The following is a 23,828-nucleotide window of genomic DNA, read 5'->3' as shown; positions in this document are numbered from 1 at the left end:
TTTAAAATTTTTATTTAGGTTTTACTTTTATATTTATTTTTGTTTATTGCCACCAGGGTTATTACTTTTCTTTGTCTTCTGTTTTATTTGGCAGAACAGAGAGAAATTGAGAAGGGTGGAGAGATAGAAAAGGAGAGATAGAGACCTACAGACCTGCTTCACCACTTATGAAGCTTCCCCCTACAGGTGTAGAGCAGAGGCTTGAACTTGGGTCCTGGTGCATGATGGTGTTTGCTGTGCTGGGTGTGCTACTGCCTGACCCACGAACTATTTTCATTTTTAAATGTACAGGTTTTTTTGTATAGAGACAGAAGCTGAGAGGGAAGAGGGAGATAGGGAGAAAGACAGAGAGACATGTGCAGGACTACTTCACTACTCATGAAGCTTTTCCTTGCAAGTGGGAGCCAGGAGCTTGAACTTGGGTCACTGCACACTGCAACATGTGCTTCAACCTGGTGTGCCACCACCCAGTCTTTAAATGTATATATATATATATTTTTTTTTTTTTCTGTGTGGGAGAGAGAAGATGGACTGTGAGCACAGCTTCACCATTTTATGCAGTCCCAGGAGTTGAACATAAACAGGGCATGCACTCTGTCTACCAGTGAACCACCTCCCTATACTTTTAGGCTCTGTCAAACTCTCCTGGTCAATGTGAATCACATTTTCAGGTACCAAGAAACAGTGCTCAGAAAAGAAATGGTGAGTTTTTAATCTTACTTTTAGGAGAGAAAGAAACTCACTTTACTTATTATGATTCGGCCCCATTGGACACTACTTCAAGCCCTGAAACTTTAGCGCATCCTCTTACCCACTGGTGACAGTCGCTTCAGGACAGTCCAGTCACATCTCTACAGCTTCCCAGGGTGTGTCCTAGTCGGGGGGACCAGTCGCATAGCTCACCTGATACGATAGTACTTTTCCATATGACCTGGAGCTTGCAGGCACGTACATGCCTCATTCCTGTTGTTTCCAGAACATTGTGCAGTTTACTCCATCACCATGGAGAAACAGATCTCTGAGTTCCATTTTCCTGCCACAAGGCTGACTCTCTCTCTCTCTCTCTCAGTCATGTGCTTGGAGACTAAAGCTAATCACCTTCATCCATCCATTTCAGAGAATAGGCCACGGCGATAAGAACCACGCTGATGCCGACCGGTCACCCATTTTCCTCCAGTTTATTGACTGTGTATGGCAGATGTCAAAGCAGGTAAGAGGCACCAAGGAGGAGAGTGATATGGAGACAAATGCATCAACCTGGAGGTCCTAGCTGGACCTTCCTCAGAATAACACAGGGCAGAGAGAAAGAGAGAGGAGACGAACTGTGACTGGTTGTGTGTCAACGGTTGGTACGTGGGGGCTTGTGGTTTGAGTCTCACACTCTGCTTCTGGAATGTGTTGTGATGGTGTGGTCAGGTTTCTGTGTTTCACTGGATCAGCTCTGCTAATGTAGGGGAGGTGGGATGGACAAGCCTGAGTCTTCTCTGCTCACTTGTGTATAAGCAGGTCTGTGGGCACCACACCTCAAATGATTAACCCTTAAGCCCTCACCCCAACCCCCACATGTCCTGGGCACTCAGTAGAACCCACAAGTCTGGCCTGTTGTTTCTGCTGCTCCTTTCCTAACCCCTTCCTCCACAAGCGGGCCTGAGGCCCTGCATGCAATGGATGCCAGCCAGGTCCTCACGTTGCCTTGGCCTGTGTTTGTTTAGTTCCCCACAGCTTTTGAATTCAACGAGCGTTTTCTAATGACCATTCTGGATCACCTGTATAGCTGCCGGTTCGGGACTTTCTTATACAACTGTGAGTCTGTTCGAGAAAAACAGGTGAGTGTATGGAAAGGCTCATCTTGGGGCTGAGTGGTAGCGCAGCGGGTTAAGCGCACATGGCGCAAAGCACAGGGGCCTGGGGTAAGGATCCCATCCTGGTTCGAGTCCCCAGCTCCCCACCTGCAGGGGGGTTGCTTTGCAAGCAGTGAAGCAGGTCTGCAGGTGTCTCTCTCTCCCCCTCTCTGTCTTTCCCTCCTCTCTCCATTTCTCTCTGTCCTGTCCAACAACAGCAATGACAACAATAACAACTACAGCAAGCAAAACAACAAGGGCAACAAAATGGGGAAAATGGCCTCCAGGAGCAGTAAATTCGTAGTGCAGGCACCGAGCCCCAGCGATAACCCTGGAGGCAAAAAAGAAAAGAAAAGAAAAGAAAAGAAAAGAAAAGAAAAGAAAAGAAAAGAAAAGAAAAGAAAAGGCTCATCTTGTTCAAGGCTGCCCAGAGGCACATAGTCTTCTGAGAAAGGAAGAGATGTAGCCAGGGAGGGGTTTGGCAGGTGGAACAATCTCCTGTCTGACGCTGACCCTGAGTTCAGGACTCAATGTGTCTGCTAGTCAGTGGGACCAAAGGCATTAACTTTGCCCCTGAGAGAGTAGGAGGGACCCTCCAGTTATGTAAGTCTTCCTCCCCCAAATGACAGAAGATGCCAGAAACGGAACCTGTGAAAGGCATGTTCCCACAGGGATGGGGGAAATAAGAAAGGACTCACAGGGCTGGGCAGTGGTGTACCTGATTGAGCATACACGTCACCATGCGCACCGACCCAGGTTCAAGCCCCCAACCTTCACCTGCAGGACAGAAGCCTCACAAGTAGTGGAGCACTGCTGCACGTCTCTTTCTCTTTCTCTACTCTCTCTCTCCCTATTTTCTTCTCTCTGCCCTATCATTTTTTAAAAAAGAGAAAGTAACTTTCTGTAGCAAAGCTGTGGGAGCTGGAAAGCCAAATGGGTGGTGACTGAAGTCACTGGGTTTAGGCAGATCTGAAAGTGACAGAGGGAGGTCGAGGGGAAGCCCTGTGTGTCTCAGAGATGCCCAGTGGCTCAGGAATGGTTGGTAGCAGGTGCCGGGGGCAGGAGAAGAGGAACATAAGTACCAGAACTTCTGTTTAGAATCTGTGGCTGCTTTCCTGGGCCCCTCTGCCAGAGAGTCCTCTGCCTCTCGAACTGAGGACTGATAGATTTCCTCTAGGCAGGGTGAGAAAGAATAGGCTAGGGATGTGAGTGCCATCAGAGTGTGAGATGAAGGCAGAAGAGGGGGCTTGGGAGAGACCCGGCTCATGCCCATCCAACTTCGGCAGGCAGCATGGAAGAATCCTCTCAAGGGATTGGTGGTAGCACATCCAGTTGGGTGCATGTGTTACTATGCACAAGGACCCGAGGTTCAAGCCCCTGGTTCGTACCTGCAGGGGGGTCATTTCAAGAGTGATGGAGCAGTGCTGCAGGTCCCTCTTTCTCTCTCTCTCTTCCTCTACCTCTCTCTGTTTCCCCTTTCCCTCTCAATTTCTCTCTGGCTCTGTCCAATAAATAATACATATGTATGTATATATGGAATCATCTCAATAGGCAAGGCTGACAAGACAGTGGAACTTGAGTATCTTGTAATAGGCCACTGCAGGAAGCCACCTGAGGGCTCCTCAGAAAGCTAAACACAGAAGGGCTAGGAGATGGTTCAGTGGGCAGAGCAGAGTGTGCATCTTACCATGTGAGGCTGTCTTGTTCCCTATACCTCGTCAGCACCATGGGCAGCACCGGCAGCCTTTCCTGGCTGGGATAGTAGTGCTGTGGTCTCTCGCTCTCTCTTTCTCTCTCTTCTTTTTCTCTCTCTGTCCGACTCTCTCAAGATAATCGCATGAGAGAGCTGGGCTAACAAGGCCCTTCAGCAGCATCCTTTGTGCACTAGGCCCTGCATGCAGTCCCCAGGGGGAGCTCCGTGCATGGCAGAGTAGTGCTTTGGCTTCTCTCTTTTCCTCTCCCCTCTCTCCACCTAAATAAAAAAAGAAGGGAAGAATTGGACCTTAGTATGACTCAACAGTCATCCTGCAACACGTGCAAGGGGCCAGGAAGTCATTTCCCAGTGTAACATTAGAAAGAAAGAAAGGAAGGAAGGAAGAAAGAAAGAAAAGAAAGAGAACGAATGAAAGGAAAGAAAGAAAGAAAGAAAAGAAAGAAAGAAAGAAAGAAAGAAAGAAAGAAAGAAAGAAAGAAGGAAAGAGTCATAAGATCTAACAGTTGCACTCTGGGGCATAGACCCAAAGCGTGAGACAGAAATCTATGCCTAGATATTGATAGCAGTTCCACTCAGAGTAGCTTCTGGCAGAAAAGTCCATTATCCCCAGCTAACAGGTGACAATAGCCAGTGTGCCCCACCCATAGCCTGAAACACTAGCTAGCCACAACTGTGTACTGCATCATGGGCGAAATCTGGCCCCATGCTCAGGGAAAGGGACCATGCGTGGAGTAGTTCCACGTGAGTGTTATGACCAGAACAACACATCTCAGAGGCAGAAATGAGGTTGGCTGTGGGCGGGAGGACTGGGGGAGGGGCTGGTTACTGAGTACAGGAAAGAACCCTTTGAAGTCAGAAATCTAAAACCACATGATCAACAGAAAGGGCCACCTCAGAAGAATCGGGAGATCAAATCACAGTCTTCCAGAAAGTAAAGCAGAGAGATGGAGGTGGAAGACAGAGGCCAAGAAACCTAGGGATATTGGTCCTGAAGGCCCAGTGCCTGAGAAACAGGGATTCTATAAAAAGTAGAGAAGGATGATCAAGATATCACTGACATAACCACGTGGAAGTGTACAGGTTTCCACAGAGAAAGACCAGCCATTCCAAAGCACGTGTTTTTTACCATTCTGGAAGGCAGCTATGCTTACTTCTCTACCACCAATGCCTTTTCACCATTCAGAACAGCAGGGAAACAGTGGAAATGTCTCCAGCTCCCAAAGGCAAAAAGAATGGCTTTTTTAAATCAAGAGACAGAGGTAGGAAGACTCTGGATTCTTCAGCAGTGCTACCAGAAGCTGGAAATCAGTAGAGGACTGGGGAGCTACGGCAGCGGTAGAGCAAGTCCCTGTGACTTGCACATGGGAATGTCCAGGTTTTATCCTCCCACCACCAATGGCTACTGCTGAGTGGTGCTCTCTCAGAAAATATGAAAATAAAATAAGTCAAGAAATCCATAGAGGCTTGTCTTCAGAATTTTCCAATAAGGCTGTATTTACTTATTTGTTCATGTATTTATTTTAAGAGAAGCCAGACCACTACTGAGCTTTGGCTTATGCAGTGCTGGGAATTGAACCTGGGATTTCAGGTGTGCATGTTCCGCACTCTGCTACTGAGCTACCCTGGAACACCTTCAGAATTTTAACTTTTATTTAAAGGTGATTTTAGTGTGGTGGGGAGAGAAAGGAGGAGGAGGAGGAGGAAAGAGAGACCAGAGCAGTGTTCAACTCTTGTTCATTGTGGTGCCAGGGATTGAACCTGTAACCTCTGGAACCTCAGGCATGCAAGTTGGTACTCTAACAGGCTGAGTTCTCTTCCCAGCTCCCACCTTCATAATTCACCTAGAATCCTTTCGTACCAAACTGCCAGCCAGATCTGAAGGCAGACCAGAGAATCTGAGCCATACTGTGGGGTAGCATTAAGACTCACCTTCCACAACATCTTGACTCTGGAAGTGACTGGAATATGCACTCCATGAAAACAAGAAGAGCACGTAGAATTTGGGAAGCAGATACTCCAGCACAGAGAGGCAGAGGCAGCCGGGGGATTCTTGGGGCCATGTGGGACCATCAACCCTCTTTCTCCTCTGAGGATGAAACTATATGCTCTGGGTGGCTGAGTATCTTAGCAAAATCTGAGCCATTGGCGAGTATCTGTGTGTTGGCTTCTATTTTTACACCTGCACAAGCATGACATTCACCACGGGCTGTTCTGCAGAAAGCGGTCCTTCACCAGAAGCAAGTGGGTTGGATTTCTGAGATCGATTCATCTGATCATGGCGTGCAATGCAGTGAAGCTCGTGGCTTCAGGAAAGCCCATGAGAAGCTTTTGGTGGGTTCTGCAGTCACTTGACTGGTCCTTTCTTACTGAAGTCACCACTAAGAAGAGTTGGCTGGGGAGTAAGTGGCAAGAAAAGAAAGCACACAGTTTCAAGAGATGTTAAATCGAAGGGAAATACATCCACTACACACACACACAGGTGCAGGTAAGAAAGCAGGCTCGTCACAAGGCAGTGGACCTGGTGACAGATGGCCTTTGCTTAGCCACAGCGCTCTGCACAGCCACAGTGCTGGGAGGGAGGCTGGGAGGACAGCAGTCATGACTGGGAAGATGGCATTTGCCACTTAGCACTGAGAGCCAGCAAGTGCCAAGACAAGCCTGCTAATTAGAGAGATGCATCAAAGTGCCAAATGATCAGATGAATACGTCGGGCTGAGCTTCACTGATGGGAGACAGACGACCAGGGACTCATGGTTGAGCTGTACTCAGTATCTCTTTATTCATGCAGGACGCAGCACAATCTATACCAAGCTAGACTAAACTAACAACTAACTAAAACGAACAATGTTGTCTTTATATATACTTCCCAAGTAGGGTGTGAACAGGATGTGACGCAGAGAGGGTAGAGAGAAAAGTGACTGGTGAAAATCAGGGTGTGACAAGGAGAGGATCAGGGTGTGACAAGGAGAGGATCAGGGTGTGACAAGGAGAGGATCAGGGTGTGACAAGGAGAGGGGGTGAAGCAGGTGAGAATTCTACCACTAAACCACCAATGCCCTGGAGGGAAGGTGGTGCTTTATGTAAATGTAAAAGTGATTTATGTAAATAGATGGCAGTGGTTATGTAAATAGAATACAGTGGTTATGTAAATAGAATGCAGTGTTAAGCAGGGGGGATTTAAACCAAATGAAACAGAAGGGGGTTTTAAAAGCAGAATTAGAAGATACCAACAATTCCCCCTTTCTTTTTAACTAATGGCCATAGTATCAGGATTGTGGGGTGAACAGAAACCTATATCGTACAGGCGTTTTCAAAAGAACTGGCATAAGACATGGAAAACAAAATAGGCGAACAGCAATAACCAGTGTGATGCCAAAGGGAACGTTTCTTGCCTCAAAGGGCAAGGCCTAGCAGGCGAAAGGGCATTTCTTGCCTCTGGGAGCACTTCATGCCTCTGGGGGCATCTCTTGCCTCAAAGGGCGTTTCCTGCCTCTGTGGGCATAACCTAATAAGGAGGGGGAGTTTTCTGACTCTGTGGACAGAGCCTGCAGGCGAGGGAACGTGGTCTATAAAGTCTCAAGGCAATTGGCTGAAGTTAGTCTTTGAGAAACACAGCAGTGTGTACCAGTAAGTCCAATGGAAGTGTCAGTCCAAAGTAGATGACCACGGAAGAAAATGCCAGAGGATGAAACGCTGCACGTCTGTCTCGATGGGGAATGTCGGCCACCAGAATTCCGCTTTTTTGTAGAAAGTGAGCTTTGGAGTCTGTTAATCTGTTTCTTCAGGTCGTGCCAGGTCACATCATTGGTTTCCAGGGGTGTGTTGTAGTCATTCCATCTTGTGGGCGATGTCAGAGAACAGGAGTCCAAATGGATTTCTGGGAATTCCATTTGAGTAGATGCTTTTTCATGTGAAGACTTGACTGCTGAACTTCACTTACTTGTCAAACAAAACTTGTAGCAGATTAGAAGTTTACTATAATTGATAACTCCATTATTATTGGAAGTCCTTTCTAGTATGATTTTAAGGTTTGTTTAAACAGTTTAAACTCAATAAAATGTGGAAAGGTAAACAGAAGAACCACGGTAGAAGCCTCAGGCATGAGAATAATTAACATAATCATTGCACTATCTGCCCTGCCCATAACTCATACCGTTTCAGGATTAAACATTTCAGATTTATGCCAAGACATAAAAAGAAATCAAAGGAGGAAAAAACAATTTTTTGGATTGTTTCTGGATGTCTCTAGAAATCATGGCTGCGTCCAGCATTTTTTTTAAGTCAGTGTCAAGCAAAAATTCAGTCATTCAAATCACTCTCTTATGAAATGCAACTTGAACCAGATTATGCAGATCTCACCATGTAGTATCATGAGTCCTTGGAGGGCGTCCTAGTCCAAAAAGCTCCTCAAAATTCCATTTAGGGTGCTTCTGACTGTTCCTGCTGGATTGCTTCAGGCACCCATTTTTAAAAGTATCCTCCCATCGAAGAAAGAATCAAATCAGGAGAGTAGAACTAACTACGTGTCTCCATTCTTGGGGACTGCCACGGTACTGGAGAATGCTCCTCAAATTAGAGTAGTCCTTCTCCATGGGAAACATGCGAGAAGAAGTCCAGAAAGTCCCAGTGGAAATCCCCATGCATATCCCAAGGTCTACGATCACGGTCATAAAGAACCAAATTGTGGCCCAGAGCAAAATGTAGTCCTTTTCCTCAGGAAACATGAGAGAGGGAATCCAGAAAGTCCAAGGAGAAATCTCCGTGCATCTCCCAAGCTCTATGATCCCAGTCATAAGAAAACAAAGTTCCCGGTCAGGGAACCGAAGTGTGGCCCAGAGTAAAATGTTCCAGAGACAGAGAAACTGTCTCATAATGAAACAGTAGAGGCTTTGGTGAAAAGTGACTGGTGGAAGATCAGGGTGTGACAAGGAGAGGATCAGGGTGTGACAAGGAGAGGGGGTGGAGCAGGTGAAAATTCTACCACTAAACCACCAATGCCCTGGAGGGAAGGTGGTGCTTTATGTAAATGTAAAAGTGATTTATGTAAATAGACGGCAGTGGTTATGTAAATAGAATACAGTGGTTATGTAAATAGAGTGCAGTGTTAAGCAGGGGGGATTTAAACTAAATGAAACAGAAGGGGTTTTTAAAAGCAGAATTAGAAGATACCAACATGATTCGATCTCAGAAATCCAACCCACTTGCTTCTGGTGAAGGACCACTTTCTGCAGAACAGCCCGTGGTGAATGTCATGCTTGTGCAGCTGTAAAAATAGAAGGCAGCACACAGATACCCACAATGCAGTGGAGCTTGTGGCTTCAGGAAAGCCCGTGACAAGTTTTCAGTGGGTTCTGCGGTCACTTGACTGGTCTTTTCTTACTGAAGTCATCACTAAGAAGAGTTGGCTGGAGATACAGCAGATCATTATGCAGAAAGACCCTCATTCCTGAGGTATCAAAGATCCCAGGTTCAACCCCCAGCACCACCATAAGCTAGAGCTGAGCAGTGTTATGGCTTAAATAAAAAATTCCAGAGTCTGTCTCTGGTTATCTTAATACTGACATTTCCAGTTCACAAATGGTCAAAATTGGTTTGCAGGAAACAAAAACTTGGACTGGTGAAATAGTTCATGTGGATAGTGTTCTGCATTGCCATGCGTGTGACCCAGGTTCAAGCCCAGTTCCTACCATATTCTGTGTTCAGTGTTCTAGTATCTTTTATTCTCTGCCTCTCTTGTCTCTATCTAAAAAATAAAAAAGGGAAGGAAGGGTGGAATAAAGGAAAGAAAAATTTAATTAAAAGCATGGAGATGTGGGACTAGGTAGAAAGCATAAGGGTTCTGCAAACAACTTTCATGCCTGAGGCTGTGAGGTCCCAAGTTCAATCCCCAGCACCACCATCAGCCAGAACTGAGTAGTGCTCTGGTTGCCCTCTGTCTTCCTCCCTCCCTCTATCTATCTATCTATCTATCTATCTATCTATCTATCTATCTATCTTCCTTCCTTTCATTCTTTCTCTGTGTCTTTCTCATTAAAATAAAATAAACAATATATTGAAAGCAAACATGAAGACGTGCCTAGCTGTGAGGCATGAGGGACAGCAGACTATAACAGACTAGATGGTGAGGGTTTGGTGAGATGGGCTGTCACAGCAACAACCACCTAGCAGTGTGACAGATGAACCATCTGGATGATTGATCCCAATGAACTGTGGGCAGTGCCCCCGCACCCCACCCCCTCTCTCTGCATGGGAGGGGACCCTTGAGGAGGCCTTTCTCTGGGCAACCATTAGGAATCATGGGCCCGGCTTTCCCAGGAGGCCTCAGGGGGGTGATTACAGGGACGATGCAAAGAGTGTGTGGTTTCAGGGTGTGTTTGCTCATATCATCCACTCTGTCTTATAGAATGTCACCGAAAGGACAGTCTCCTTGTGGTCGCTGATCAACAGCAATAAAGACAACTTCAAAAACCCCTTTTACACGAAAGAGATCAACCGAGTCTTATACCCCGTGGCTAGCATGCGCCACCTGGAGCTGTGGGTGAATTACTATATTCGATGGAACCCCAGGATCAAGCAGCAAGTAAGTGAGGGCATGCAGTGGGAAGCCAGTTGGGTAATGACTGAGTGTTGCCAACACGTCAGCTAGCTGGGATTTGGTGGGCTCTTTAAAGCTGTCATTGAGCTGGGAAGACAGCACTGCACAAAACCTTTCCTGCCTGAGGCTCAAGGTCCCCAGGGTCAATCCCCAGCACCACTATCAGCCAGAACTCAGCAGGGCTCCGGGTACTCTCTCTGCATCTTTTTCACTATATCTCTCTCACTCCTTAAAATCAAACAAATCTATTATTAAAAAAAAGTCAAGAGGAAATAGATTGAAAAATCACCCCACTTGTGTTTAAAAGTCTCTTGAATGTTTTTTGCTGAAATGTGGGTGGCTGTCAAACTCCAGGCCAGTTTACAACTCTTGGGAGTAGATTTCCTGTGAGTGACTCACAGTTCCTACCCATCCTTGGCACATTCTTTGTCCCCCTGCTTCTGGTGTGAGTGCTCTCTGCTCTGGAGCTCCATCTATAGAACCAGGCAAACTGGCCTGGCAGCTCACTGAGTGTGCAAACAAAGAAGCAGAGCATAGGTGGGGCAAATCGTTCAGCCCCTAGAGTGCAGGCCTTGCATAACTGAGAGTCCTAGTTCGGTCCCTGGTGCCACACGTACCACAGCGGTGCTCTGACTTCTCATTATTTCTCTGTCTCTCGTGGCTTAAATAATTAAAGAAGTCTTTCCAAAATAAATAAATATATAGTGAAAAATGAAAACAGTGGTTTCTGAAGTTCAAGACCCCACGCTTTGTTAAACACACACTAGGACTTCCCATTATCCCAGCCCGAGTCTGTCCCAAAGCCGACCAGGGAGGGTGGCAGAGTAGGTGAGTGGCTGACATCAGCACTGCCTGGTGCCTCTGGAAGGGGAAGCCTGCTGTTTCCCTCCCTCTGTGGGCCCAGCCCGTATTCTGCAACCCCCTGTGGGCATGTGTGTTCGAAGTTGGCACTCTCTCCTTGCAAGGTCTCGGCAATGTGCTGGTTGCTGTATGTGATCTCTTGGAAAGTGCGGGAGCTCCAAGCTGGAGAACACAGCCCTTGCTTACTTAGCAACTTGAGGACACTGAGGGAATTTGTTTAGCACCACTTCTAGCCTTTAGAAGATTAAGTGAAGAGGAAATTCGGATTTTCCCTGGCTTCTAAGTACTTTTAGCAAGGATTTGTGCCTTTTCTAATTGGAAAATCCTGTGGCAGGGCCCGGGAGATAACTGAACAGCGTACTAGCTATACAAAGACTCTTATGCCTAAGGCACCAAGGGTCCCAGATTCTATCCCCAACACCACCATAAGCCAGAGCTGAGCAAGCGCTCTGAGAAAAATGATAATGATAATAATAAATATCCTGTATCAACCCATTTGTACTTCGAGAAATCCTTAAAGTGGAAGGCATTTGAAACAGTTCATGACTGGATATACAGAGGGGGTGAGCTGTTGGCAGGGCCATGACTGGACGTATCTGTCCCCCATGCTGGCACAGAGTGTCATGGTCTCCATCTAGGGTGGAGGTTTGTCTTTTGAGACTGTTGCTGGTCTGTAGAGCAATCTGTGAAACCTGCCTCAAAAGGAATCCAAAAGGCCTTTCCTCTGTCGGTTTCCAGAAGGGTAAAGATTCCTGCAGACCGTGTTGCCCAGCACCAGGCACTGTACAGGCAGGACGCAGATTGAGTGACAGACACTATAGCACTGCAGTTCCCTTCAGTGAGGTCACAGTAGCAGAACTCAGAACTGGCATGTTATGAGGTCCCAGGCTCAGTCCTCATCAGCACTACATATGCCAAAGTGATGCTTTGGTTCCTATTCTCTCTCTCTCTCTTTCACTCTCTCTCCTCCCTCCCCCTCTTTCATTAATAAATGAATGAGCACATTGATACTTCAAAATAAGTACATTTATATATTAAAAACCTAAAGGACTATACATGCATAATGACTTTATTTATTTATTTTTATATTTATTTAATTTGTTAGGACAAAGAGAAATTGAAAGGGAAGGGGGGGACATAGGGAGGGAGGGAGAAAGGGAGACACGTGTAGCCTATTTCACTGCTCTTGAAGCTGTGCCTCTGCAAGTGGGGCATAATGACTTTTTTAATTTATTTATTGGGGGACTAATGGTATACAGTCAACATTAAAATACAATAGTTTGTGCATGCATAACATTTCCACATAGCAATACAACCCCCCACTAGGTCCTCCTCTGCCATCATGTTCCAGGATCTGAACCCTCCCTGAACCCAGAGCCTTTTACTTTGATGTAATACACCAGCTCCAGTCCAAGTTCTGCTTAGAGTTTTCCCTTCTGATCTTGTTTTTTAAAATTCTGTCTATTAGTGAGATCGTTCCCATATTTATCCTTTTCTTTCTGAGTTATCTCACTTAATATGATATCTTCGAGCTCCATCCAAGACGGGGTAAAGAAGGTGAATTCACCATGAACCTGAAACTTTGGAGCCTCAGGAATAAGAGTCTCTTTGCATAACCACTATGCCATCTGCCCTTGTTCACATCTCTGTTTTCCACATAACAATTCATCCCCCCTCTAGCTCCTCCTCTGCCATCATGTTCCAGGACCTCAACCCCCCCCCACTACCCCAGAGTCCTTTACTTTGGTGCAATACACCAGACCCAGTACATGCAATACACCAGACCCAGTACGTGGAATACACCAGACCCATTCCAAGTTCTACTTTGTGGTTATTGTTCAACTTTTTTTTTTTGTAATTGGATTTGTTTCGTTGAAGATGCCTTTAAAATTTAGATGGAAAAGAGTTCTGCCAATATTTTACTCTAAGTATGGGATAGTTTCTTGTCTATCATCCAAAGAGTGTTGAAATCCCCTCCTATTACTGGGTTGCTGTTAATACATTTCTATAGCCTTTTCAGTAGATGTTTGATGTATTGAGATGGCCTCTCACTGGGTGCATAGATGTTAATAATCATTAAGACCTCTTGATTGACTGATCCCCTGAGCATTAATGACTTTGAAGCATCAGAAGCTACACAGTAGGTGCTGTAGGCAGTCCTACAGAAAAAACACCACCCCCCAAGAAACTCCTGAGCACTGATGGGGACAGCAGCACTTCCCTTCAACAGCTATTGTATTAGCTTGGAAGAACTAGCCCAGGTTTGCATCAAGGGGTGAGAAACCTTTGTGAACTGACCTGCAGCTACCCCATGCCAGACCTCAACAGAAGACTAGCAACTGACAACAGGAAGTCAGATGCCACCAGGCTAACCCTAATAAATGAAGAAATTAAATAAGTTAAAAAAATTGGAGAAGGGGGATCTGGCAGAGGCGCACCAGATTAAGCACACATAATATGAAGTGCAAGGACCTGCGCAAGGATGCCAGTTCAAGCCCTCACTCCCCACCTGCAGAGGAGTAGCTTCATAAGTGGTGAAGCAGGTCTTCAGGTGTCTATCTTTCTCTCCTCCTCTCTATCTTCCCCTCTCCTCTCAATTTCTCTCTGTCCTATCCAATAAAATGGGGGGGGGGGGAATGACCACTTGGAGCAGTGAATTCATACTGCTGGCAGCAAGCCCCAGCAATAACCCTGGAGGAAAAAAAATCTGAGAAGCAGTAAAGGAAGCCAAAACTCCCACCTTTTGTCCCTTAAAAGGAATTTTGGTCGGGAGGCTGGGTGGTAGCGCAGTGGGTTAAGCGCACATGGCGTACAGTGCAGGGACCAGCATAAGGATCCTGGTTCGAGCCCCCGGCTCCCCACCTGCGGCGGGGAGGGTCGCTTCATAGGAGGTGAAGCAGGTCTGCAGGTGTCTATCTTTCTGTACCCCTCTCTGTCTTCCCCTCCTCTCTCCATTTCTCTCTTCCCTATCCAACAACAATGGCAGCAATAGCGACAACGATAAACAACAAGGGCAACAAAAGGGAAAAAATGGCCTCCAGGAGCAGTGGATTCATAGTGCAGGCACTGAACCCCAGTGATAACTCTGGAGGCAGATAAATAAATAAATAAATTAATTAATTAAATAAATAAAGGGGGAGTCAGGTGGTAGTGCAGCAGATTAAGCGAGGTGGCACAAAGTGCAGACAGGCGTAAGGATCGCAGTTCAAGTCCTCAGCTCCCACTTGGAGGGGAGTCACTTCACAAGCAATGAAACAGGTCTGCAGATGTCTATCTCTCCCCCCGTCTGTCTTCCCCTCCTCTCTCCATTTCTCTCTGTCCTATCCAACAACGACAACAACTATAATAACTACAACAATAAAACAACAAGGGCGGGAGTCGGGCAGTGGCGCAGCGGGTTAAGCACACATGGCGCAAAGCGCAAGGACCGGCATAAGGATCCCGGTTCGAGCCCCGGGCTCCCCACCTGCAGGGGAGTCGCTTCACAGGCGGTGAAGCAGGTCTGCAGGTGTCGATCTTTCTCTCCCCCTTTCTGTCTTCCCCTCCTCTCTCCATTTCTCTCTGTCCTAGCCAACAACAATGACATCAGTAACAACAATAATCACAACGATGTTAAACAACAAGGGCAACAAAAGAGAAAATAAATATTAAAAAAAACAAGGGCAATAAAAGGGAATAAATAAATAAATAAATATTTAAAAAACAAGGGCAATAAAAGGGAATAAATAAATAAATAAATATTAAAAAAGAAATAAATTGAAAAAATTAAAAAGATGACTGGAGGACTCTGCACTCCAATTCTATCAGAACATGGATAGAGTAAAAGAAAAAAGGACATTCGGAAGTAGTAGAAGGCGTATCTGTAACTTAGAAAGCAAAAGAAATCAGGACCATAGAAAAAAAAATGGGCAAAATATATAAATGTAGTTATAATAGTCAACCCACATCAAGAACCACTATAGTTTCCAATGGAGCAAATGGGGAAACAGAACTCTGATGGTAGGAATGGTATGGAATTGTACCCCTGTTATTTTGTAGTTTTGTAAATCACTAGCCAAAAATAGAAGAAGAAAAAGATTTTATAATTAATTAATTAAAAGTACACTTTAAAAAATGGCTCAAAGCCCGAGATAGCTGTACCACTGCCTGCCTGCCGGGCATCTGTCCCGTGCTAGCCTGGCATGTGCTTCACTTCAGAATTCAGTTCATAAATGGAAAATGGAGGGATGATACAAATGATAATCACTTGCCTTTTAAGTTCATTTTTTTAAATTTCTTAAAATTTTTATTTATAAAATGGAAATATTGACAAGACCATAGGATAAGAGGGGTATAATTCCACACAGTTCCCAACACCAAAACTCTGTATCCCATCCCCTCCCTTGACAGCTTCCCTATTCTTTATCCCTCTGGGAGTATGGACGCAGGGTCATTATGGGATGCAGAAGGTGGAAGGTCTGGCTTCTGTAATTGCTTCCCCGCTGAACATGGGCATTGGCAGGTCAATTCATACTCCCAGCCTGTCTCTCTCTTTCCCTAGTGGGGTGGGGCTCTGGGGAAGTGGGGCTCCAGGACACATCGGTGGGTTGTTTGCCCAAGCAAGTGAGGTTGGCATCATGGTAACATCTGGAACCTGCTGGCTGAAAAGAGTTAAAATATAAAGCAGAACAAATTGTTGACTGATCATGAACCTAAATGCAAGAATATTGCAGATGAAGATTTGGGGGTCTCTGTTTGGGGAAAGATAGTAGGTCTATTTTAGGTATATTTCAAGGGGCCTATGACTTTTCTAGTTTTTGCCTGAGCCTGACATCTGATATGCAGGTGGACCCAAGGTATTGTCTGGGGAGATGGTGTCATAGTTGGAAAAAGTACTAGAAAGATGTATCAGGGAAGAGAGTAGTTCCTAAATATGGGGACAGTGTCAGAATATTGTTAAGTGTAAACCCCCTCGATTTTATCTGGGGCCCATATTCAGCACAGGAGCCTATGTAACCTCCGCATCCCTATAGGTCTGGGCTCACATTCTGTGGTCACGGCTAGGAACATTCCAGGCTGCACTAATTTCAGGACCAGACTTTCTCAGGTGGTAGGTAGAGTATGTTTTCCAACCTCCCTTTCAGAGAATGGGGTAGTCCCTACCATTGTTGATCCACACTGAGGGCAAGGTCTTGGAGGGGCCCACAGAGGAGTCCATTATATTGTTCCTGATGGATATGACTGGTGACAATCGAGAGAGGGATCTGTTAGAGGTCTAGACCCATCATGTCTGTGTGGGGAACCCAGGACTCCCTGACTAGGGCCCCAGCGGATGGGGTGGCCTGATATTGACTACAGAGTCATCCTTAAAGGATGCCAGTCTCTTGCCCTTATTCAGCTTTTGTAGTCCTTACTTTGACAAAGTTAGCTTTGGAGTGATTGAGGGATGTGTAATAAGTAGTTGAGGAGGGTATCTAGGTCTAAGTAGAAACTATTTAATTAGGTATATTATGGTGTCTTTTTCGTTCTTTCTTAAACCAGCACTGGGGATTGACTGTACCAGGCTGACAGAGGAAAAAAAGAGATAGAGAGCAGCACCAGAGCCTCCCACCAGAGCCACAGTACTCCCATTGTGGTGTACTGGAGCCTGAGTTGCACACTTAGCAAAGCAGGTGCCTCCCAGGTGATCTACCTTGCTGGCCCCTGTTCTCCATGTCAGCAATTCTCACAACTCCTTCCCCATGGTTCTGCCCAGAAATGTGATTGTCGTCCTCCCAACCCTGGACAGCTACTCTCTCTTCTTGCTTCCTTCTAGTCTCTTCTCAGCCTGGCAACCACTAGGACCCTTAGCGTGAGTGCATCCCTCCATTCATCCTCCCACTCCCACTCCCACTCCTCCATCGGCCCCAAGAAATCCCAACCAGAATCTGGGGTCTTCTGTGCTTCCCCCACCCCCACTTTATCTGTCCCATCTCCTGACTGTTACCCAACAGCTCTTGCTCACATTCTGGGCTTCAGTCCCCCTTCAGTGCCTCCCCTCCCACCACCCGGCCCAGCACATAAGCCACCACCACCACCCGTGCCCTGTTAACCCCTATTTCTTTTCCACTGTTTTCACCTCCTTCCAGTAGCCAGTGCACCACCACCACCACCCCCCACCCACCCCCTCCAGGCTGATAGACTAGTTGTATGTCTCCCCCTGCTGGAACAGCAGCACCATGAAAACAGGAACTTGGGGTACCTCTGTTCCCCTGGATCTTGCACATGCAGCCATAAAGAGCTTCCCAAGGGGGCTCAAAGCTTTGAGGGCAGCTGGGAACAGTGGAAGGTGGGCACAGTGCTTGCACTGAAGGCCGACACTTCTGTATGTCTGGTGCTTTCTTTACAAGGCTAGGTTCAGGCTTTCTAGATGCCAGCCCTTGACCACTGTGGAATGTGGTTGTGACAGTGAAGGGGGCATCCGGAGGGCTGTGTGGTTCATATCCTGCCCTGCTGGTGATCACAGTATGGATGCCTGCTGTGAGCATCAGAGGATTCCACACGTTGCTGCCCATTGCTCATTTCTCATGTAAGCATCCAAAATGAGTCTTGTGGGGAGATCATCTCCTGTCCCAGCAGGATGTAATCTTCAGGTGCCTCTGCTCTCCCGCTCACCTCTCAGTGAAGCTGACCTGGAAGCCATGCAGACAGTCATCTGAGCCACTCTCCTCACACTCCAGCAAGGCCTTTCTGTACCAGAGCCGCCCACTTGGCCAAAGAAGAGTGAGATTCCTATGCTCTGGAGAAATTGGGAAGCACTAGGAATAAGCAGCTATCACTGACAGAAGCGGAAGACCACGTCCCCATGGGGAACAACCATTTGGTAGTATCCTGCAATGTGACAGAGACTAAAACGCAGCCACGCCATCCAGGGCCGCCCATTTAGGCCTACTGCCCTCTGGGCACAGGAGCCCGGGCTGCACCAGTCGGCCATCAACAGGGGGATGAGGGGTGGGCACAGCCTCACCATCCATTCATTCCTTCCCTGGGACTTAGCAGAGCTAAGGTTCAGACACAGCAGCTGGTAGAGAGGTCCAGTGATCAAGAAATGAGAATATATCCATCAGTGCCATCTTGCCCAGTACTGAGCGGTCTCTTAGAGTCTGGAATATTCTGCATACTCAGCAGAAAGGTGGCACCTGTCTACACGGGAAGGATGGCTCCATGCTAACGTGAGAAGAACTGTCACCTCTGGAAGCCACAGATGGGAGCTGTGTCAAGAATGATATATTTCAGGAGCGCAGCGGGTTAAGCACATGTGGCGCAAAGCGCAAGAACCGGTGTAAGGATCCCGGTTCGAGCCCCCGGCTCCACACCTGCAGGGGAGTCGCTTCACAGGTGGTGAAGCAGGTCTGCAGGTGTCTGTCTTTCTCTCCCCCTCTCTGTCTTCCCCTCTTCTTTCCATTTCTCTCTGTCCTATCCAACAATGACGGCATCAATAACAGCAATAACTACAACAACAATCAAAAACAAGGACAGCAAAAGAGAAAATAAATAAATATTTTAAAAAATTTTAAAAGAACGATACATTTCTCAGGAGGAAATGCGGATCTTAGTCAATTTTTTTGGTGACAAACAACTGGGTACTTTAGTTCCTTTTCCACTTTCCTGCACTCTGTGAATGTGCTTTGTTGTCATTTTAATGTTTGCTTTATTTATTTTGGATAGAGGCAGAAAAAAGTTGAGAGGGGAGAGAAAGATATAAGGAGAGAGAGAGAGAGGAAGGGAGAGAGAGAGAGAGAAACCTGCAGTCCCGCTGCACCACTCATAAAGCTTACCTCCTACAGGTGGGGACCAGGGGCTCGCACACTGTAATGTGTGCACTCAGCCAGGTGCACCATTGCCCAGCCCCCTCCTTGTTTTGTTTTGCTTTGTTTTTGAGAAGACAGATTACAGGGGGCTGGTAGGTGGTGCACCCAGTTAAGTGCATAGTACCAAGCACAAGGATCCGTCTTCAAGCCCCTACTCCCCACCTGCAGGGGGGATGCTTCACAAGCAGTGAAGCAGATCTGTAGGTGTCTAACTTTCTCTCTCCCTCTCTATCTCTCCCCCCTTCCAATTCCTCTCAGTCTTATCCAATAACAGAAAAAAAAGGAAGAGAGAAAGAAAGAAGGGAGGGAGGGAGGAAGGAAGGAGGGGAGGAGATGGCTGCAGGGAGCGGTGGATTTGTAGTGTAGGCACCAAGCCACAGCAGTAATCCTGGAGGCAAAAAAGAAAGAAAGCAGAGTATACGCCACCATACATGGGATACCACTGTCGCTGTAGAGGGTGCTCCCCTGTGGTGCCAGGGATGGAGCCAGGGCTTCCTGTATGGAAAACATGCATTCTAGCCACTGACTTGCCTCCCTGGTCCTTCCTGTCCTATTCTGTCCAGCTGGGAGGATCTGAGGAGTGGCATGGGGGTGGAGGCAGGTGGCCGGGTGGTGACTGGAGGTGGCTCTGGGCAGTTGTGACCACCCTGTGCTTCCCCAGCAGCCCAACCCAGTGGAGCAACGCTACATGGAGCTCCTGGCCCTGCGGGATGAGTACATTAAGCGCCTGGAAGAGCTGCAGCTCGCCAACTCAGCCAAGCTCACAGAGCCCTCTTCATCCCCTGCCAGCCCCTCCCAGATGGTGCCCCACGTGCAGACCCACTTCTGAGAAAGACTCCCAGCCCTGTCTGCCAGGTGCCGAGTCAAAAGACCACTGACTTTCATGTGGGGCCTCTGTACAAAGTAGAGTTTAATAAAACAAAGATTCGCCTCCTTGTAGAACTTGAACTAACATGATCTTAAACTCTTGAATATGTGCCTTCTAGAATACATATTACAAGAAAACCACAGTGTGGCCACAGCAGTCGAGAGGAAGGAGCCAGGCTGGGGTTCTGGAAAACCGGGACGCCTTTCAGATGCAGTTTGTGAAAGAGAGAATGTAGATTTCCTCTGCCCCTTGTCTGAGGAAGTCAAGGGCCATGACCACGTCCTTCATGGGCTGTCATGGGAAGAGTGTTACTATAAATGATGATCTTCTCAATCTTCCCTTAAATCCCTCTGCCAGTGAGATGGACTTTCCATGAGCCACTCCTAACATAAGCCCAAATGCAGAAATATGGGGTGGGGGGAGGGCATCACTGCCAAAACCAATTTGAGCTCAGCTCTGGGGCATTATCCAAAGCAAGGGGTTGAAACGGTTGCCAAATTTTATACTCACTGAAGTATAAAATAAGTGACTTAAGGAGAAATTGCTGTGTGTGTAGATGAGCTTTTCAAGTCTTCTCCCCTGATTTTTAAGAGAAGCCTATTTTTATATATACATATATATCTAAAAGATAGGGCCAGTGGAATATGATCGGACTTTTCTTTAAACTTTGCCAGTACTGTCGTCTCAGTTCTTTGATGAGCTTGCCTGAATGTCTGCCCCAACTCTGGGTGGGTAGAGATGCCAGAAATAGCCCTGTCACCAGGGTGTGACATCATTCTGCTGCTTAGGTGAATGTTTTCACCTCAAAACGTCATTCTGGTAAAAGCACTTCTCTGCCCAGGTGGAGGAAGACTGGGCTTCTGTTGCCAGGCCATCATTCTTGGCCGGAGAAGCCCCTGATGTGCACTGTCTGGTGAGCGTGTCCCTCAAGTCTTATGCTTATGAATTTCAGCTTAAGTGGTGTGAGGTGTCCCCCTCCCACCCCACAAGTGTGCATCGAAACTGGTTTTACATTTTTTTTTACTTGAAATAACCGGCAATTTGCTTTACCCAGGTTTTTTTTTTTTAAGTATCAAATGCACAGTTCTATTTGCTATCAGACCTAATTCATTTCATAAGGATCTTTGTACAAGTTAAGGTTGGAGTTAAAACGATTAATGTGTTTTACAGTGATTTGTAAAGGACTATTTATAGCTAATATGGGTTTGTTTTCAATGAATTAAGAGAAATTAAATATATCTTTGTAAATTATTTTATGTCCTAGCTTAAATGACCTACCAAATAAGACATCTCAACTAGAGTAATGTATGGATTTTGTATGTAGAAGAAATTTTATTAGATAATCTCTTGCTTTTCGTAAAACGCTGTAAATATTTCATAACTTAACAAAGTATCACTTTGTATGAAAAAGAAAGAAAGCTAATACTAATAGCTTCAAGCATTTTGTGAAATTACATGAGAACTTTTTCATGGCAATGATGACTAAAAGACCTGCTGTAATAAATACTGAACTAAACTAAACTGAGCTCTGTCTGCTGGTGTAATTGGTCTCAGCCTTCAACGGGTCTTCTCTTCCTGGACCTGCTTCACATGCTTGTTACCTAGCACCTTGGCGGGCTTGTCTCCGAGCCCCAGCCCTCCTGGACACATGTGTTCATCCAGTATGCAGATCTGAAGTCACAGCTGTCCAAAGTCAGGCTTACCTTTGGGAAAACTTGGGGCACAGACTTGCCAGACTTCAGGCCTGGGATGGAGACCCAGCAGTTGTGGTTTCCAGGCTGTAAGAGAGAGAGTCAGGCTGACTTCTGGAGGTTGGTTCTGGGGAGAGGCAGCCATACCTGAGATGGGTCTCGAGAGATGCTGTAGAGTCCTCCAAATAATACCACCAGTTGGAAATTCTGTCATTTATCTCTGCATCCAAAGAATACCACCACATTCTAGCAGTGAACTAAATCAGCATAGGACTCAGTGTGTGTCCTTTAAAACTACAAATCGGGAGTTAGTGCACGTGGCGCGAAGCGCAAGGACCAGTGTAAGGATCCCAGTTCGAGTTCCCGGCTCCCCACCTGTGGGGGAGTCGCTTCGCAGGCAGTGAAGCAGGTCTGCAGGTGTCTCTCTCTCCTCCTCTCTGTCTTGCCCTCCTCTCTCCATTTCTCTCTGTCCTATCTAACAACGACAACATCAATAACAACAACAACAATAACTACAACAACAGTAAAAAAAGAAAACAAGGGCAACAAAAGGGAAAATAAATAAATATTTATTTATTTTTTAAACTACGAATCTTTGAAGAGTTGGGTGGTGGTGGCACGTCCTGTAGAAAGCACACCATTACCATGTGTGAGGACCTGGGTTCAAGACCCCAGGCCCCACCTGCAGGGAAGAGGATTCACGAGTGTTGGAGCAGTGCTGCAGGTGTCTCTTCCACACTTTCTCTCGATCTCTGTCTTTCACCCATTATCAAAACAATGACCCCCCCTGGGATGGTGGAATCCTACAGGCAAAACATGGTGAGAATCATGGTGGCAAAGAAAGAAGGGGGGAAGGAGGGAAAAACCTATGAGTTGCTGAAATGCTTTGCAAAGTTCTTCCTCCTTATACAGAGCCGTGTTTGCTCCTCTACACGAATTCCTGGACTTGGAAGCATTCTCTTGCTTCTGACTGATCTTCACCTGAGGAGCATGGCATTGGCTCTGAGCATCACCCGCATGCCCCACATCCCAAGGCATCCAAACAAGTGTGTATACCGGCATGAGACTTTCACCTTCTCCGGTTCCCACTAAGGGCAGCTCTGCCTTCTGGAATGAAATAGGATCTTCTCATGTCCTGAGACATCCCTTCAAACAATTTAGAATCTTTTTTTTATTTTTTTCCTCCAGGGTTATTGCTGGGCTCAGTGCCTGCACTATGAATCCATCGCTCCTGGAGGCCATTTCCCCCCCTTTTGTTGCCCTTGTTGTTGTAGTCTCGTTGTGGTTATTATCATTGCCACTGTTGACGCTGTTCGTTGCCGGACAGGACAGAGAGAAATGGAGAGAGGAGGGGAAGACAGAGGGGGAGAGAAAGACAGACACCTGCAGACCTGCTCCACCGCCCGTGAAGGGACTCCCCTGCAGGTGGGGAGCCGGGGGCTCAAACCGGGATCCCTACGCTGGTCCCTGAGCTTTGCGCCACATGCGCCCAATCCACTGCACCACCGCCCGACCCCCTAGTATCTTTTTTTATTTTTCCAAGTTCACATGTATCAGCTCTCTAGACTCCACATATGAGTGAAACCATCCAGTAGCTGGTAGTTATCTTTCATTTGTTTCACTAAGCATAATCTCCAGTTTCACCCATTTTTGTCCCAAAGGACACAATATCGTCTTTTTTACTGCGGACTAGTATTCCACGGAACATATATCTCATGACTTCTTTAGCCAGTCATCTGTCGATGGGCATTTTGGCTGCTCCCACTCTTTGTCTATTGTGAATAATGCAGCTTTAAACATAGAGGTATATATTTCCCTTCTAATTAGTGTTTGGATGTCCCTTGGATAAATGCCCAGGAGTGGTACTGCTGGATCTTTAGGTGCCCCAGCCAGCAGGGCGGTGAACAGGGGCTAGGCACCTCGGGACCTGGAATGACAGGGACAAGAGATGTGAAAGAACGACAGCAAGACAGGATTCTGATCAAGCTGAAAAATTTTATTGTGTTCACAGGCATTATAAGGCTTTGGGGAAGGGGGAAGTGCAGGAGGAGGAGGAGGAGGGGGAGCAATCATCAAAGTGGAATGTTCCTTGCAACATACAATGGCCGAAACCATGTTTGTTACCACAACTATGTGTTGTGTCACTTGATTTCTGATAAATGGTCTACCTGAGGGGAAATGGCCTGCCCAGGGGGAAATGAAAACTTGTCTCGAGGGCTTCCATTATTTCAAAGCTTATCAAGCAGAGAAATGGCTCCTGGCATCTCCTCCTTTCGTTATAATTTAACTGAGGTAGGCAATGGGGGGTGAGGAGTAGAGACCTTAACAGCAGTTTTGGTGGGCATTTACCAGAGGGAAGAAGTATTGACCCGATTCCTCCCGCGGGGTGAATGTAAAACCAATCTTCCCGCATCTTTTAAGGCTCTTGG

General features: G+C 46.6%; 1 protein-coding gene across 7 annotated transcripts in view; it reads left to right on the top strand.

Annotated features, from left to right (window-relative positions):
- Nucleotides 1-21,233, top strand: part of MTM1 (myotubularin 1) — a 114,945-nt gene extending 93,712 nt beyond the window's left edge. For 6 of the 7 annotated variants that reach the window (XM_060183550.1, XM_060183551.1, XM_060183552.1 and 3 more), the window contains 4 exons: nucleotides 1,118-1,210; nucleotides 1,713-1,826; nucleotides 9,959-10,135; nucleotides 19,502-21,233. In XM_060183550.1, coding sequence (XP_060039533.1) covers nucleotides 1,118-1,210; nucleotides 1,713-1,826; nucleotides 9,959-10,135; nucleotides 19,502-19,669 — 552 coding nt within the window. In that variant the 3' untranslated portion in view covers nucleotides 19,670-21,233. The remainder of the gene's footprint in view (nucleotides 1-1,117; nucleotides 1,211-1,712; nucleotides 1,827-9,958; nucleotides 10,136-19,501) is intronic. The other variant, XM_016191463.2, reaches the window with a different exon arrangement.
- The last annotated feature ends 2,595 nt before the right edge of the window (nucleotides 21,234-23,828 follow it).

Source organism: Erinaceus europaeus, chromosome X (assembly GCF_950295315.1).
Source record: "Erinaceus europaeus chromosome X, mEriEur2.1, whole genome shotgun sequence".
Classification (NCBI taxonomy): domain Eukaryota; kingdom Metazoa; phylum Chordata; class Mammalia; order Eulipotyphla; family Erinaceidae; genus Erinaceus; species Erinaceus europaeus.
Note: the sequence above shows the minus strand (reverse complement) of the source record. Positions and strands in the feature narration are given on the sequence as shown.